General features: G+C 65.1%; 1 protein-coding gene across 1 annotated transcript; it reads left to right on the top strand.

Annotated features, from left to right (window-relative positions):
• Positions 1 to 2,656: 2,656 nt before the first annotated feature.
• LOC111139553 (CCR4-NOT transcription complex subunit 3) lies at positions 2,657 to 15,523 on the top strand. The gene is given in 19 exon segments (XM_022491862.1): positions 2,657 to 2,831; positions 6,423 to 6,497; positions 6,614 to 6,681; positions 6,928 to 7,002; positions 7,115 to 7,204; positions 7,352 to 7,480; positions 7,583 to 7,678; positions 8,681 to 8,900; positions 8,996 to 9,018; positions 9,020 to 9,130; positions 9,419 to 9,475; positions 10,063 to 10,444; positions 10,520 to 10,643; positions 11,145 to 11,343; positions 12,645 to 12,744; positions 12,844 to 13,042; positions 13,313 to 13,445; positions 14,090 to 14,215; positions 15,372 to 15,523. Coding segments are annotated over 18 exon segments (2,256 nt in total). The 5' UTR covers positions 2,657 to 2,831; positions 6,423 to 6,472; the 3' UTR covers positions 15,471 to 15,523.
• Position 15,524: the final 1 nt, after the last annotated feature.

The raw sequence follows: 15,524 nt of genomic DNA, 5'->3' as shown, positions 1-15,524 counted from the left end.
GATGTGAGAGGTGGTGGGCTCCTGTCAGGGGCCAGTGTTGGCGGGGCATTCCCTGCGCAGCCTGCTGTGCCAAGCCCTGATGGGGCCAAGCAGACGGACCCCCTGCCGGCACGGACACAGTGCTCTAAGAGTTCCTGCCAGGTTCCTCTGTCCTGGGACTGGGGCTCAGCCCAGGTCCCCTTTGCTTCACTGGAAGGTGCAGGCTGCGGGGCTGGTGGCCTGTAGGCAGCTGGGGACAAGGTTGTAGGCAGGGGGGGTCAGGAGGGCTACCCTGCAAGCGCTATTTCAGGAAGGCACCACCTGGGGGCCATGTACTGGGCTCTGGAGCTGGGCTGCACAGCGCACAGGGCAGAGCCCTGGTCACTGACCTGTGAGGCCAGTTGGCGCCCCTCTCAGTTGCCCAGGAGGTGGGTGCATAACCTACCCTTGAGAGGGTGATGCCTCCTACCTCTGCCCATCTCCCATCCGCCGGTTCACGCTTTCTCCCTGGGGCTCTGGCTGGCTGGGTCCTGTCTGAGAGCTCTCTGATTCCTCTTTCTGGGCCGCTCCTGCCATACTTGATCCAAGTGTGCCTCAATGCAGGGCTCGCTCTGCACCTCAGCCGCTCTCCGAATCTCTCCCCTCACATCAGAGTCTACACCACCTGGGAGATTCCTTCTAATGGCCACGTTACCCCAGGTCCCGGAACTCGGTTTCCCCAACTTTATCCCTGAGGCTTTAGGTCAGCCATGTTGGAAAGTGACCAACTTGGCTCTCTCTGCTGATAGGTCTGCTGGGGAAGGGTGCTCCGTCCACCACGCTTCAGAACCTCCACCTCCCCGGTGGGAGTCAGGAAAGGATCTGACTCACCTTGTGCCACAGTCCTGCACAGTCTTAGAAGAGATGCTTGAAACTTAGTATGCTTCAGGATTACCTGGGTGGCTTGTTAAAACCAGGGTTGGAGGGCCCAGGGTTACTGCTTCAGTTGGTCCAGGGGGGTAACTCAAAAGTGTGCATTTCTGGTAAGATCTTGGTGATGTGTTGGCTGCTGATTGAGATCTCCTTTTGAGAACCACTTCTAGAAAATTTCCTATCAGATGAGCTGCATGTTGGAATCATCTCAGTAGATTTAAAAATTACTTCTGGTCCCCATCACCAGAAATTAAGATTTCAGTGGTCTAGGGTAAAAGGATGAGTATCTAGACTTTTCTTTCAAGCCACCCAGGTGATTCTGATGCGCGGGCCAGTTTGAGAACCACCGCTCTGAATCCTGTGGCGCATCAGCATCACCTGGGACCTCCTGAGTCAGAATTTGCATTTTAACAAATCTTCAAATGGTTCCCCTGTGTGTGAGAGGCCCTGCCCCAGCCAGGGTCGCCACTTGGGAGGAGCGGTGCTCTAGAGGAGTGACTCTCCCAACTCCAGTGAGCATGGGAATCGCGCAGGGAAGGGTGTCGCAGTGACGACCTCCAGGCTTTCCTCCACGGGGCCAGGTGGACCCTGTCCCCTCCCTTGCCCTGCGATGCCGGTGCATCCTCCCTCCTTCCACCTTCCCATCTTGACCGTCTGACCCTGGAGTCGTCAGCGGCAAGTCAGCCCTCGCATTCACTCGCTCGCTGGTTCAGCAAACAGTTCCTGTCTTCCTGCCGAGGCCAGCTCCGGGAGAGCACACCGGAATCATCCCGAAGTGACGGAAGCGGCGCCAGAGTGGGAGAGCGGGGATCCCCCGAGCGCCTTCTGCAGCGTCGTGCCAGCGCCGAGGACGCGGACGTGCAGGGAGTAGGACCTCCTTGCAGCCTCCCCACCCCCGCGGGCGTGCAGGCGCGAGCGACGTGGGGCGCCGTCCACTGCTCCCTCCCACCCGCAGGAGCGGGTCCCAGACCCGTGCCGAACACAAGCCAGCTGCAGGGACACGACACAGCCGGGACACGAGGAATGCGGGAGGTTGCCCTCTACACCGGCCAGGGGGAATGGCAGCAGGCAGTGCCACCGAGGGGACCACTTCCCTCCCGGGGGGCCCCAGGGCGGCTTTGATTGGCAGGCGACCTCCGCTCGGCCCCAGCCCGGAAGGCACTTGTCTGCAGCTCATTAGGTGTGCGGCCTTTCACGCCCACGCGCCATGCCTTCCTCCGCTTTCCCCACCCACTTCCGAACCCAACCAATGGCTTCAGGGCAGAATATCCTCTCACAACCAATTACAAACGGCTCTAAACTGGACGAACGTCTTCCCGCCCCTGATCAGCCTAGCTCCTCCCCCTGGCCAATTGGTTTAGGAGAAGGGGGCGGGTGTATCCAATCAGCACGACAGTGGCCTCTTGATTGACGCACGGGCCCTCGCGCTGGCGTGTTGTGCCCTGAGGCGGGGAGGAGGAGGAGCGGGGAAGAAAACCTGAGCCAATCCTAGCAGCCTGCGCGGGAGGCCAATCGAACGCCGCGCCTTGGAGCGATTGCCCAATCGGCGAGAGGAGGCCGGCTGCATCCCTGCTAAGGACCAATAGGGAGCGTCCGAGGGGCAAGAGCGACAGGCCGCAGGAGCAATCACAGGCCTATATTCGGGTCTCGGGGGCGGGTCGGCGCCAGAGACGAGAAGAGAGGAGGGGAGGCCTCCTCCGCCGCCGCCATCTTGGACCGGGCCCGGTCAGCTTCCGCGGAGCCATCGGCAGACGCCGCGGCCTCCCTTGAGCCCCGACCCCGTCGTCAGAACAACCCCGGGCTCACTTCCCCCCACCCCACTTCCGCTTCGCGCCGCTATCGCGATAGCGCCCGGGCCCGGGGCGCGAGAAAAAGGCGGCGGGCGCTCGCCTCCCCCGCCTGTCGCGATACGCTCCTCAGCGGCGGCGCCAGCTCCTGTGGTGAGAGCGTCAGGCTCGACTGGGCCGGATCCCTTCCCCTCCTCCCCCGGCGCCACCGCCGCCTGTCGCGACATGGCCGCCCCCGGCCCCCGGCGCGGGCTTCCGGCAGGGGCGGCCGCGGCGCCCGCCGCCGGCCTCCCCCGCGCCCCCGCCGGTCCCCTCCGCGCCCCGCGGCCGCGCCGGGGGTCCCCTCCCGCGGGGGTGCGAGCGCGCGGGGCCGCCTCTCCGCGTCGGTGCGGGCGGCCGGACGGCAGCCCCCCGTGGGCGCCGGGCCCGCAGGCGGGGCAGGCGTCTTCGTCCCCCCACCTGCCCCGCGGACGGGCCCCCTGCACGGCCCGCCGGCCTCCGCCAAAGTTTGCCCTGCAGCGGAAAGTCGGGACCCGGGGCGCTGCGCCTGCGGGGCGGGCAGGGGTGCGGGCCCGCCTCGGGACGCGGGCTGCCCCTCTGCCGGGCCGGGTGATGTCACTCCCACTTCACGAGTGCTGTGCCGGGCGCAGGGCCCCCCCGTGGCGCCGCTGCCCGCTCCGTGCCGCAGCCGAGGTCCGCCGTGGGCCGTGCAAGCACCCCTGCCTCCCCCAGACGCCGCCCCTGCCCGTGGATGTGGGCGTGCTGGCGCCTCCCCCCGCTGCCCGCGCGCGCCCCGGGTCACGCCGGCGCTTTTCGGGGGTCCGGGGCTCACGCGTCGCCCCTCGCACGCAGTTGGAACCCGGGGAGCTAAGGTCTGGCCCTGGGATGTGCGGACTGTTGGCTGGGGTGCGCCTTCTGCTCCGCGGTCAGGGAGCTCCGTCGGGGTTGCCTCCCCCGGGCGCAGGGTCCTGCCCTTGGCGGTGCCCAGGCTGACGCTTCTGCTCTCTGCGCGGTCCCCCTGCGTGGCTCTAGGGCTTCTGCCCTCCCAGCCCAGGGGGTGCCCGAGATTTCACGGAGACACGTCGCCGCTGTCCCTCTGCTGTAGTCTTTCCCAGCTGGGGTTCCCAGACCCCCGCCCTGGCTGTTGGGCCTCCCAGTGGGGACACAGCTGCCTGCACCCCAGGCCTGAACACGTCCCTCTCCCAGAGTCCCGCGGCTCTGTGGGGCGGCAGCAGCAGCCTCCCGGTTTCGGACTGCCTGCGGCGCTCCTGCCCCGGCGCAAAGCCTCCTCGCTGGCGGCGTGACAGCCCCCAGGGTTAGGACCACCTGGTGCTGGGTCCCAGGCCTGAGCCTTCTACCTTTCTGCCCTGGTGTCCTCCGGTCTCCGACTGCACCCTCTGCTCTCAGCCGAGGTTTCGGGGGCTGTGCGTTCGTCTGGGCCCCTCACTGAAACAGCGCTTGGCTCATGTGGGTCTGGCACACTGATCACCCTCCCTGACCTAGAATGGGCTCCTTGAGGGGACGAGACCTGGTGAAGCCTCCTGGGCCAGGGTTCCCCGGTTCCTCAGTTTGTTTGAGACCCCATGCCGTGAGCGAGCAGGCTCTGGGGTGCCCCCCGTCTCAGGGAGAGCCTACTGTGGTTACTTCCCCTGGGAGATCTTGGCGGACCCCCGTAGGAGCGTGGGGGCCCCCAGCCCCGTAAGAACAGGGCTTTTCTGTGCTTGTACCTTCACTTCAAGGCTCAAGCTCCACGTTCTCCCTGGTCCTTAGGTGGGGGTGGGGGGGGGTCTTTCTTCAGAGCGAGGGGCTGTTGACTCTGTGGCGAAGGCTGCTGTCCACTGCAGCGCCCAGCTGGGCCCGGGATGCCTCCTGCAGATCCCGTGCTGTCCTCTCTGGGCCTGAGCTGCTCCCCGCTTCTGGGTCTGAAACCTCACCTCCCTGGGCTGGGGCTCTTGTTCCCCTGGCCCCGTGCCTCCGACTCCATGAGGGCTTGTTGCTGCCTCCGCTGTTCCCTTCTTGGGGGCATCACCTCCTCCACTGAGCCAGGTGACCCGACCCCTCCACATGGCGTGCCTTGTGTAGGGCTGTACACTAGGCGTCCTCGTCTCTGGGCTGGGGGCAGGCAGTGGGAGGTCCCGTGTCAGATCCCTGTACCTACTTCGGGGCAGTAAGAGGCATTTCTGTGTTGGGGTCCTGGCCCTCTCCCGAGTTCCCAGGCCAAAGGCCCTTCCCCCACGTCGGTTCGCATCCCCTCTGGGCCACTGGCTGCCTCTCCTTCCCGAAGCTGGGATCTTCCTTGTGTGGGGATTGGGCCCCACCTCGGTGTGTCAGCAGGCCCTGGGCCGGGGTGTAGCCATTGTCCTGGTCGGCCCTCCGTGGAGATTTGTGCCCTCCGGTCGCAGGTGTCCTAGCCTCTCACCACCATCCAGAATGGGCTCCTGGGGAGGGGCTGGTACACACAGCTTTAGGACTTGTCCTCCTCGAGCGTGGTCATCGTCTGTCCCGCCGGTAGCTGCTAGCACCTGCAGTGAAGTAAGCGAAGTAAGAACGAGAAGGTCCACTGTTTGGTGCGCGAGCCACATCTTCAGCGTTCAGGGGCACAGCTCGCCCGGATGTGGAACGTTTCTGTTGCTGCAGAAAGTGTCTTCGGACGGGCCTGTTGTTGTCGGTGGGGATCCTCTTGGTGTGGCCTCCCTTTGGGTTGAGGCTCTTAGTCCTCAAAGCTGCCCTGGGGCACCCTGCCCTGGGCCCTTCTCAGGGAGCTGCGCTTTTCAGTAGAGGCCCCTCTCGGGGGGTGACCTTGGGCAGTGCACGAGTCCCCTTGGCCTAACCCCTCTGCCAGGCTCCTGCACACCCCCCCCGCCCCATCTTGATGTCAGACCCGAAATTGTGGCTTCTCCCTGGGCCGGAGCTCCTGGTTTCCTCTGAGCTGCGTGTACTTTCAGGGTGAAGACGCCCCGCTCTCTAAGTACTTACTGGGCACACGTCCTGGTGGTTTACGTTTCCCCGCTTCTGTGTCCCCATCGCATCTGATCGGTATCTCCTTCGTGCGCACAGACGGCTCTCTCACAGCTGAGGTCCCCTTCCACTCTCCTGGCCCTCTCTGGGGTGATGCCTTCTGCCCCCATACCTCTGTTTCTTCGGGTTGGGTTGTCCCGCGTGTTTGAGCGACTCTGCTGTGGAATAAATTTGGTGGGGTACGGCCCTCTTCTGCCTGGGACCCAGCCCTGACACGGTGGGTGTGTTTAGCTCTTCCTGATTCCAGGCCCTTCCCGTCTCCCCTTGCTCCCACTCCATCTCCTACAGTTCTTAAACACAGACAGCATCTGGCTCTTTTTCCCGCAAACTCTTCATCTTCTGAGCTGTCTGAGGGGTCCCTTCTCCGGCATTAGGATTCTAGTCGCCTGTGTGCCCTGCCCCACCGTGGGCCTTCCTCCGCTGCACCCTGCCGTGGGCTGCTTGGCCGCTTCCTGCTCTAAATCATCTAGAGCGTCATCTGCGAGAAGGTGTGCCACGCTCTAGAATTTCTCGTTTCCTGGGAAAAAGTACATCTGGTTCCTTGTTCCAGCAAACTTCCAGAGAACTCAGCCCCTGTGCCGGGCTGTCGGGGCAGCACAAGTAGAGCTCGGCCTCGTCTCTCGTCAGATAGTAAACGCGTCTTCCGTGCACGCAGCCCCCGCCCAGCCTCGTTCACGTCTCTGTGTCTGCACCAGCCAGGGCTAAACGTGCGCCTTCTCTCCGCAGCGTCCGTCTCCAGGAGAGTATGAGGAGCCTGCGTCTGTAGGGCCGGGAAGATGGCGGACAAGCGCAAACTCCAAGGTACTGGTCTCCTCGCCCGCGGCCTGTGTAGCCACATGCTCACTGTTCTCGGAGGCCCCCCGCGGATGCCTGCTGCCCTGGCAGGGTGCTCACAGCCTTCTCTCGCCCCCGGCCAGGTGAGATTGACCGCTGCCTCAAGAAGGTGTCCGAGGGCGTGGAGCAGTTTGAAGATATCTGGCAGAAGGTACAGGGCACGGGACCCTAAAGATCTGGGTCTCCGGGGAGGAGAGCACAGGACGAGGTTCAGGTCTGTGGGTGTAGGCCAGGGAGAGGGGTTGTGGGTCCAGGTGCTGAGGACCTAAGCAGCAGCTCTGAGATGGACTGGGGTGGGGGGTGGGTGTCCCCAGCCCCAGGAGACAAGTTTTACCACTGGAGTGGGCACGAGGGCCCCAGGTCCCACACTGACTCCTGGGCTCTCTTCATCCCTCAGCTCCACAATGCAGCCAACGCGAACCAGAAAGAAAAGTATGAGGCTGACCTAAAGAAGGAGATTAAGAAGCTCCAAGTGAGGGACTGGCCTGGATTCCGGTGTCCCGAGGGCGGAGGGAGGAGGGCTGGCGGCCCGCGTGCCCGGGTCCTGAGGCGGTGGAACTGTCTGGCTTTTCCTCCACCTGCAGCGGCTGAGGGACCAGATCAAGACATGGGTAGCATCCAACGAGATCAAGGACAAGAGGCAGCTCATAGACAACCGCAAGCTCATTGAGACGGTAGGAGCCCAGAGCCTGGAGCCTGAGAGGGGGGAGGAGGCTGATTCCTGGGTCCCCAGAAGTACCTAGAAGAGGAAGGTTTCTCCGTCCCAGGGGGGAGGGAAGGAGCAGCGGGCTGAGACCTCCTGCCACCTGTGCTGTCCACAGCAAATGGAACGGTTCAAAGTTGTGGAGCGAGAGACCAAGACTAAAGCCTACAGCAAAGAGGGCCTGGGTCTGGCTCAGAAGGTGGACCCTGCCCAGAAGGAGAAGGAGGAGGTTGGCCAGTGGCTCACGGTGAGTCAGGGAAGAGAAGAGGAGGGGACCTCGGGGCCCCAATCCCAGGCATCCGTGGGGACGGCTGGCTGACCACCTGCCTTTGCTCGCCCTCTCCCCTAGAACACCATCGACACCCTGAACATGCAGGTGGACCAGTTCGAGAGTGAAGTGGAGTCGCTGTCCGTGCAGACACGCAAGAAGAAGGGGGACAAGGATGTGAGTGGGGGACCCTGTGCCCGGGGGAAAGCGACGGGCTGGGGCAAGTTGGGGGTTAGCAGCCGCTGGGGGTGACCCGTGTTGGTGAACCAGTCTTGGGTCCAGCTTCGGTGAGCAGTGGCACCCTGGAAAGGAGGAGCAATTTGGGGTAACATGCTGGGTTCTGCCAGGGTTGCTGATGTGGCAAGAGCGGTTGGCCGCACGGGGTGGGGAGGTCTGAGGGCTGAAGCCGTGGCATCCTAGCTCTGAGAAGGCCCAGGTCCTGAGGCGGCAGGGAGAGACGAGGCTCATTTGCGCTGAGAAGAGCAGTCTTGGGGCAAAGCCAGCTCCGGGGGCCCAGATGCCGAAACTCCAGGGTCGTAGGGTGTGGGTTCAGGGGGATGCAGAGCACATGTACTCGTTGGCACAGGAAACATAGGGAATGGAGAGCTGGGTCCAGGATGCGGGGCAGTGGGAAATGAGCCCGGTTTGGGGGTCTGAGCCTCTGAGGGGTTTGGGAAGCCGGAGCCCAGAGGAGAGATGGAATAGGTCATTGTGGAGGGGGCGGATTTAGAACTGAGGCCTTGGCCGGGGCCCGGAGAGCCCAGGAGCCAAGTTGCTGAATGTGTACCGCGCAGGGTGTGTGCGCAGGGTGGGCTGTGTGAGGACAGAGATGCCGGCTCCCTGCAAACGGGCGTCATCACCGTCGCGGTTAGAGCAGATGGGGGTGCGGTGGGCTGCAGTTTCGAGGTCCAGGCTGTTGGGAGCTGCAGGGGGCCATGGGGTAGGAACACAAGGCTTTCTGTTTTTTTGGGAGTTTCCCAGGGTGTCTGGGTGGGAGCTGGGGATCCTTGAGGGGCTGGGGTGGGGCACAGACTGACTCCACACTGCCCACGGCAGGAGGGGCCGGAGTGGAGCCTCTGGGTCTCTGCGCGGGTCGGGGACTGACAGGTTCTGTGGAGGCAGGAGGGGCCCGGCCAGGTGCCCTGCAGCCCCTGAGCCTGGCCCTGGGCTCGCCAGCAGAAGCAGGACCGGATCGAGGGCCTGAAGCGGCACATCGAGAAGCACCGCTACCACGTCCGCATGCTGGAGACCATCCTGCGCATGCTGGACAACGACTCCATCCTCGTGGACGCCATCCGCAAGATCAAGGATGACGTTGAGTACTACGTCGACTCGTCCCAGGACCCCGACTTCGAGGAGAACGAGTTCCTCTACGACGACCTGGACCTCGAGGACATTCGTGAGGCCCCGGGCTGGCCTGCGGGCGTGGGGCAGTGAGGGCCGGGTTGGGGGTGTGTCCCAGCCTGTCGAGCCTGCCACTCCCTGCCCCCACAGCACAGGCGCTGGTCGCCACCTCCCCCCCCCAGCCACAGTCACATGGAGGATGAGATCTTCAACCAGTCCAGCAGCACACCCACCTCTACGACCTCCAGCTCTCCCATCCCGCCCAGCCCGGCCAACTGTACCACGGTGAGGAGGTGACCCAAGGGGGACATGAGGGAATTGAGCGAGTGGGGGCTCGGTGTCCTGGGTGCGGGCCCTGAGGGTGGGTCCCGGGTGTGCGGCACGGGCAGGGCATCGAGGGTTGGAGTCCCTAAGGAGAGCAGGCCCCAGGCTGTGGGAGGCTGGCGGGGTGCTGGCTCCCTGGTGAGGCTCGGGACACAGGCCCCACAGCGGTCCAGGGGGCATCAGAGGTGGGCCTCTCTGCCGGGGCCCTCGCGCTCACACCGGTTTCGCACGGCACCTCTCCCACCTCAGGAAAACTCAGAAGATGACAAGAAAAGGGGACGCTCGACGGATAGCGAAGTCAGCCAGGTGGGTGTGATCTCCCAGGGCAGGGGCATGTCCTTGAACCAGGGTGCCACAGAGTGGCCTGCTGGGAGGGGAAGAGGGGGCTTCAGGACCCGGGGTGTGCAGCGAGGGCTGGGCCGCGGGCCGCCAGGCAGTGCTGGGCGGCAGGCGTGTCCCTGCTGCCTTCTGGGGACTGGTCAGCAGCGGCCCTTCCAGTTACTTCTGTGAGCCTTTCAGTGACCTTCAGAGCCACTGGCCCGTTTCAGGCTGCTTTTCCTTCTCTCGGACTGTTAGCTGCTTCTAGCTGATCTTCCCTTGACGTAGCTGCTGTCCTGACGTCTGGGGTGGGGGGGTCTCCCCTGTGGGCTGCCACGGGGAGGTGTCCACGCAGGATGTGGGAAGCTGGGTGTGGGCGGGAATGCGTGTGAGCGGTTTAGGTGTCAAGGTGGTGATGGAAGCTTTGAGAGTAAGGTCAAGGGGAGGGGACAGCTAGGGGCAGCCGGGCACTGCAAGGATGGTGGAGCCCCGCTCGGGGCAGGGGGGCATGTGCAGGGGGGCTCAGCGGACCCGCTGGCCCAGTGGGGCCTGACCCTTTTCTCTCCCACCTGCAGTCTCCAGCCAAAAATGGCTGTAAGCCTGTCCACAGCAGCCAGCACCCTCAGTCCCCGGCTGTGCCGCCCAGCTACCCACCTGGCCCCCCGCCCGCCGCCTCCGCCCTGAGCACTGCCTCCGGCAACAATGGGGCCTCCACCCCAGCAGCGCCGGCGAGTGCCCTTGGCCCCAAGGCCAGCCCGGCTCCCAGCCACGGGTCAGGCACCCCTGCCCCCTATGCCCAGGCTGTGGCCCCGCCAGCCCCTAGTGGGTCCAGCACCACCCAGCCCCGGCCCCCCAGCGTCCAGCCTGGTGGGGGAGGGGGGGGCGGCGGAGGGGGCGGCGGCGGCGGCAGTAACAGCAGTGGAGGCGGAGGCGCTGGCAAGCAGAACGGCGCCACCAGTAAGCAGGGGTCTGTGGGGGGCAGGGTGGGTCCTGCTGTGGTCAGCCCGTTCTCATGCCCGTTCCTGCCCCCAGGTTACAGCTCAGTGGTGGCGGACAGCCCAGCAGAGGTGGCTCTCAGCAGCAGTGGGGGCGGCAGCGCCAGTAGCCAGGCTCTGGGCCCCCCGTCGGGCCCCCACAACCCACCTCCCAGCACCTCGTGAGTGTCTGCCCCTGCCTTTGCCAGGACTTCGCCCACCCGGTCAGGCATCGTGTCCCCACTTCTTTCCTCCATCGGTCCCTTAGCTTGACCCTTTGGAAGGTTTTAAAACCTTTCTCGGGCAATCGGGATTGTTCTTAGAGTCCCCTCACGTGCCCTTTCCAGAGCCTGCCCTAGACCCACCTGACTCCCCTCCAAAAGCTGCTAGTCCAGTTCTCAGGTCAGACTTTCGAGAGGGTCCCCATTTCTCAGAAGATCGCCCCCACAAAGACTGACATCCGAAGGACATAGGGAAGACCTTCTTCCGGGGTCTGCCTGACCACCAGGCTCTGGGTGGGCCACCTCACAGGGGGCATCTGCCTGAGGCGACCCACGCTGTGGGTGGAACACTGACCTCTCCCTCGGCCCTGTCCATACACCGTGGCAGAGGTCTGCCTCGGCCCCCACTCGCCAAGGCTTCCCGTTCTCTCTCTGAGCCCTCTCCTCCTCCCTCCTTCCCAGGAAAGAACCCAGTGCGGCAGCCTCAGCGGGGGCTGGGGGTGTGGCTCCAGGCTCAGGGAACAACACGGGGGGACCCAGCCTCCTGGTGCCACTTCCTGTGAACCCTCCCAGCTCCCCGACACCCAGCTTCAGCGAGGCTAAGGCAGCCGGCGCCCTGCTCAACGGGCCTCCGCAGTTCAGCACCGCCCCAGAGATCAAGGTGGGCCGCAGGCTTCCCTGCACGTGTGCTGTCCCCTTCCTCCGGGTCTGCCGGTCACCCCCACCCCTTGCACCCTCGCCTGGTCCCCAGGCTCTGGCACCATCCTGCGCTCTGCAGCTGTCTCCCGTGCTCTGGCTTCCCACCATTCTCTCTGTCCCTGTGTCCCCTTGTTCCGGCACACACCCCACCTTCCGGCTCACCGCCCTCCTTTTCCCTTCACTGCATCCACTCTGGGCCATGCTTCGTGCTGGGTGAGCACACCCAGGTCCCACCTCCTCTACAGGAAGCCGACCAGGACTGCACGGGGCTGGGGGCAGCGGGTGCTGTGGACCCGCAGAGGTGCCTTGGACTTGGGGCGATGGCCCAGCAAGGCCTTGGCGAGGAGACCTAAGCTGGGAGCGGTGGGGGTCCCAGGGTCAGCAAAGGCTGAGGGAGGAAGGGGTGGTTCTCTTGTCTCTCGTGCCGGGGTTGCAGGAGGGCCACCGCTGGAGAGGAGGAGAACGCTGGGGCAGGGCTCCGCAGACAGGCGGTGGGGGCACAGGCAGGCTGCAGGGCTGCGAGGGTGGTCGGGTGTCCTGGGGAGGCAGTGGGGTCCTGCCAGAGTCTGAAAGAGGAGCAGGATGTGGGACTGACTTTCTAGGCCTGTGTTTAACCTTAGCTCTGCCGTGTCAGAGTCTGGACCCCCGTCCTGCATGGCGTTCCCTCCGGGCAAAGCAGGTGCTCCAGTTGCACCTCTCGTATGACAGGACACATGCCCTGGGGACGGTGCGGGGTCCAGAGTAAGCACGCAGTTCAGAGGTACCACAGGAAACTGCGTGTCTCTGAGGAAGAGGGGTCTGCTGGCTTGTGAGTGGAGAAAGGACAGAGAAGGATGGGGCTGGACCAGTCCCACTGGGGCCGCTGAGAAGAGCATGGGGGGCGGGGGACGTGAGGGTCAGGGTCGCGAGGACGGGGTGATGGGGAGGCAGCGCTGCCCACGGGCCTGCCTGTCCGCCAGTGAGGAGCTGGGACGCCGTGGGTGCCAGGAGACTGCCCCACGGCCCTGTGCTAGCTGGACGGGGTGGGGGGCGGGGTGCACGCGGTGTAGCAGCCTGGGCAGCGGGGTGGGGTGTGGAGGCCAGTGTTCCCGGACCTGCCGTCGTGGTCCTGCGCGGTAGGGGCCCCAGCAAACAGCCACTCCTCGATGTGCGCCTGCACCATCTCGTTAGGTGGGGTGGCAGCGGGGCTCTTCACGCTGGTGGCCTCAGCCCGACGCCCACCGGAGGACGTGGAGCGTGGTGCCAGCGCTCTTCTCTCCGCAGGCCCCGGAGCCCCTGAGCTCTCTCAAGTCCATGGCGGAGCGGGCAGCCATCAGCTCTGGCATCGAGGACCCCGTGCCAGCGCTGCACCTGACTGAGCGAGGTGCGGGTCTGGGCGAGGCCGGGGGGGGGGGCGGCTGGAGAGTGGGGGACGGGCCCCCCACCAGCCTCACTGAAGGGCCTGTCCCCATGCCCCCCGCAGACATCATCCTGAGCAGCACGTCCGCCCCACCGACTTCCGCGCAACCACCCCTGCAGCTGTCGGAGGTGAACATCCCACTGTCCCTGGGCGTGTGTCCGCTGGGGCCTGTGCCCCTCACCAAGGAGCAGCTGTACCAGCAGGCCATGGAGGAGGCCGCCTGGCACCACATGCCTCACCCCTCAGACTCAGAGCGCATCCGGTGAGGCGCTGGGACCCCTGGGCGCGTGGGAGGCGGCCCAGGCAGGGACCTGGTCCCCTGGTCCCGGGACACGAGGTCAGGCCGGGTGCTGGACTCGGGGCTGTCCATGAGAGCTGGGGTCCGAGGCACTTGAGGTGGGGGTGACCAGGTGCTGGAGACCTTGCCCCTGAGCAGTGGGGCACGGGGGGCAGGTGGTGGTGTGGCTCCGATCCGGTCCACGGACCACAGGGTCTGTCAGGCACGGCCGCCAACCTTCCTGTCCCTCCACAGGCAGTACCTCCCCCGGAACCCCTGCCCGACGCCCCCCTACCACCACCAGATGCCACCCCCACACTCGGACACCGTGGAGTTCTACCAGCGCCTGTCAACGGAGACGCTCTTCTTCATCTTCTACTATCTGGAGGTACAGCAGGGCCCCCGGGGCAGCCTCAGGCCCCCCGGCTTCGCCGCCACCGCCGCCGTCCCCCCTCGGGCTGGAGGGGTGAGGTGGGTGCCCCACTGCGGCCACTGGGACCGCACCCCCTCCCCATCCCCCAGTCCTGCCCTCCCTGCCCCCCACTCCCGCGCCAGGCAGACCTGTCCCTGTCCACACTTCAGCAGACACATCCGTGTTGAGGTCAAGGGCCAGGTCGGTCCATTGTGGGGACCAGAGAGCCCCAGTCCCACTCCAGCCGCTGCGGCTGTGCCCACAGTGTTCATTCCCGTGCAGTCTCGTCGGCCCCTGGAGGCCACTAGGGAACTGTCCCCTCTGCATGACCCCAGGGAGTCGTGACAAGCTCCCCCTCCCAGTCCTGCCAGGGGAAGCTTTCCAACTACCCGTCCTCCGCTCTCAGCACGCAGTCGTTTCTCTTCTTCTCAAGCTGCTCTGAGCGGTTTACACCCGCTGACCAGCAGTGGTAGGTTCCATGCCCCAGCCCCTCTGCCAGCGGACTGTCCGGCCCCCCCTCCGCCTACGGCGGGCCCTGGGGTCAGCCCTGAGGCCCTGTGCCCCTTGCCCCCACCATTGTGGGGGCCCCCTGAGCCCCGGTTCCACCCTTCCTCCTCCAGGGCACGAAGGCGCAGTACCTGGCAGCCAAGGCCCTGAAGAAGCAGTCGTGGCGATTCCACACCAAGTACATGATGTGGTTCCAGAGGCACGAGGAGCCGAAGACCATCACCGACGAGTTCGAGCAGGTGAGGGCCCCTCCCTGCGCCCGCCCACCCCTGCCCCCAGCGTGGGCCCTCGGGCCCTGGGCTCCACAGGGGCCCCTGTCCTCTCCTCTCCGCGGGCTGCTCGTGGTCCCGTAGCCGCTGGGCCCACACTGTGCGTGCTGCCTCCCACCTGGGAGCACGAGCTGCTCCCCGCCCCGCCCCCCGTACCCAGCAGAGCTGGGGCTCCGCAGCACACACGAAGGGGGCGCTACCCAGAACCCCCACCGGCTGCACCCCACGTGGGTTTGAAGCCAGCCCGAGCTGGGTGACCTTGGGCGAGTGGCTTGGACCGGTCTCCCTATCCTCACACACAAACACGGGCTGCCACACCCCGTGCAGTTGTTACCAGGACTGAGTTAATGACGTGTAAGTACTGAACAACGATCGCGCCACGGTCAAGTATCAGGCATCAGGCGTGTATTTCGTTTCCAGTAACTTTGAATCACTATATTCCGCACCGGTCTCTTCCACCAAATATTTGCCCGAGGCCGAGTACTGAACAAAGCCTGTCCTCCGGGAGCTCGGTCCCCTCCCCTCCTTTCAGCTTCCTTGCAGCATTTCAGACAGTCACGCAGACCCGGCCTCCTTCCCCGTCCTCTCAGCTGTTAACCAGACTCCCTGTCCCGTCCTGGTTTGGGCCCACGCACTCCTCCAGGTGCCCGTCAAGGCCTCCCTGCTTCAGAAATACCACGCCACCACGGTCACCAATAAAACATCTGTCCCAACAGCGTGCCTGGCTGTAGACTGAGCCTGTTCCGTTCTCTCGGATGGGGTAACGGCCTCAGGGTTGTGTGAAGACTAAATGCTAGGACCCAGCTCGGGCACCGGGCACCGAGCACCAGCTCTGGCCCTCACGCCGCAGCCATCCGAGAAGCCGCAGACACTGTGTAAACGTGCCTGGGGTGGAGACCCAGCTGGGGCCTCTCCACGCCTCCCCGTTCCATCTGACAGGGGCAGGAGAGCAGGAACCCTGCCCGAGAAGAGCCTGGTGAGGGTGAAGGGACACGGCCTGTGCATGTAGGGCCCCTGGCCCGGCGCCTGGCACATCCCTGGCCCTGAGCTCTGTCCCCTTTGTCGGTGCAGCCCAGAGCCCCTGCACCTCCTCGCCCACTCACTGACCGCCTTCTCCCCTGGCCAGGGCACCTACATCTACTTTGACTACGAGAAGTGGGGCCAGCGGAAGAAGGAAGGCTTCACCTTTGAGTACCGCTACCTGGAGGACCGGGACCTCCAGTGACACCGGCCCCTTCCTCCATCCTCCCCCCCCCCCCGCATGCTGACCCCCACCCCC

The sequence above is a fragment of the Enhydra lutris genome, unplaced genomic scaffold, assembly GCF_002288905.1.
Source record: "Enhydra lutris kenyoni isolate GAN:26980312 unplaced genomic scaffold, ASM228890v2 scaffoldscaffold111, whole genome shotgun sequence".
Classification (NCBI taxonomy): Eukaryota; Metazoa; Chordata; class Mammalia; order Carnivora; family Mustelidae; genus Enhydra; species Enhydra lutris.
Note: the sequence above shows the minus strand (reverse complement) of the source record. Positions and strands in the feature narration are given on the sequence as shown.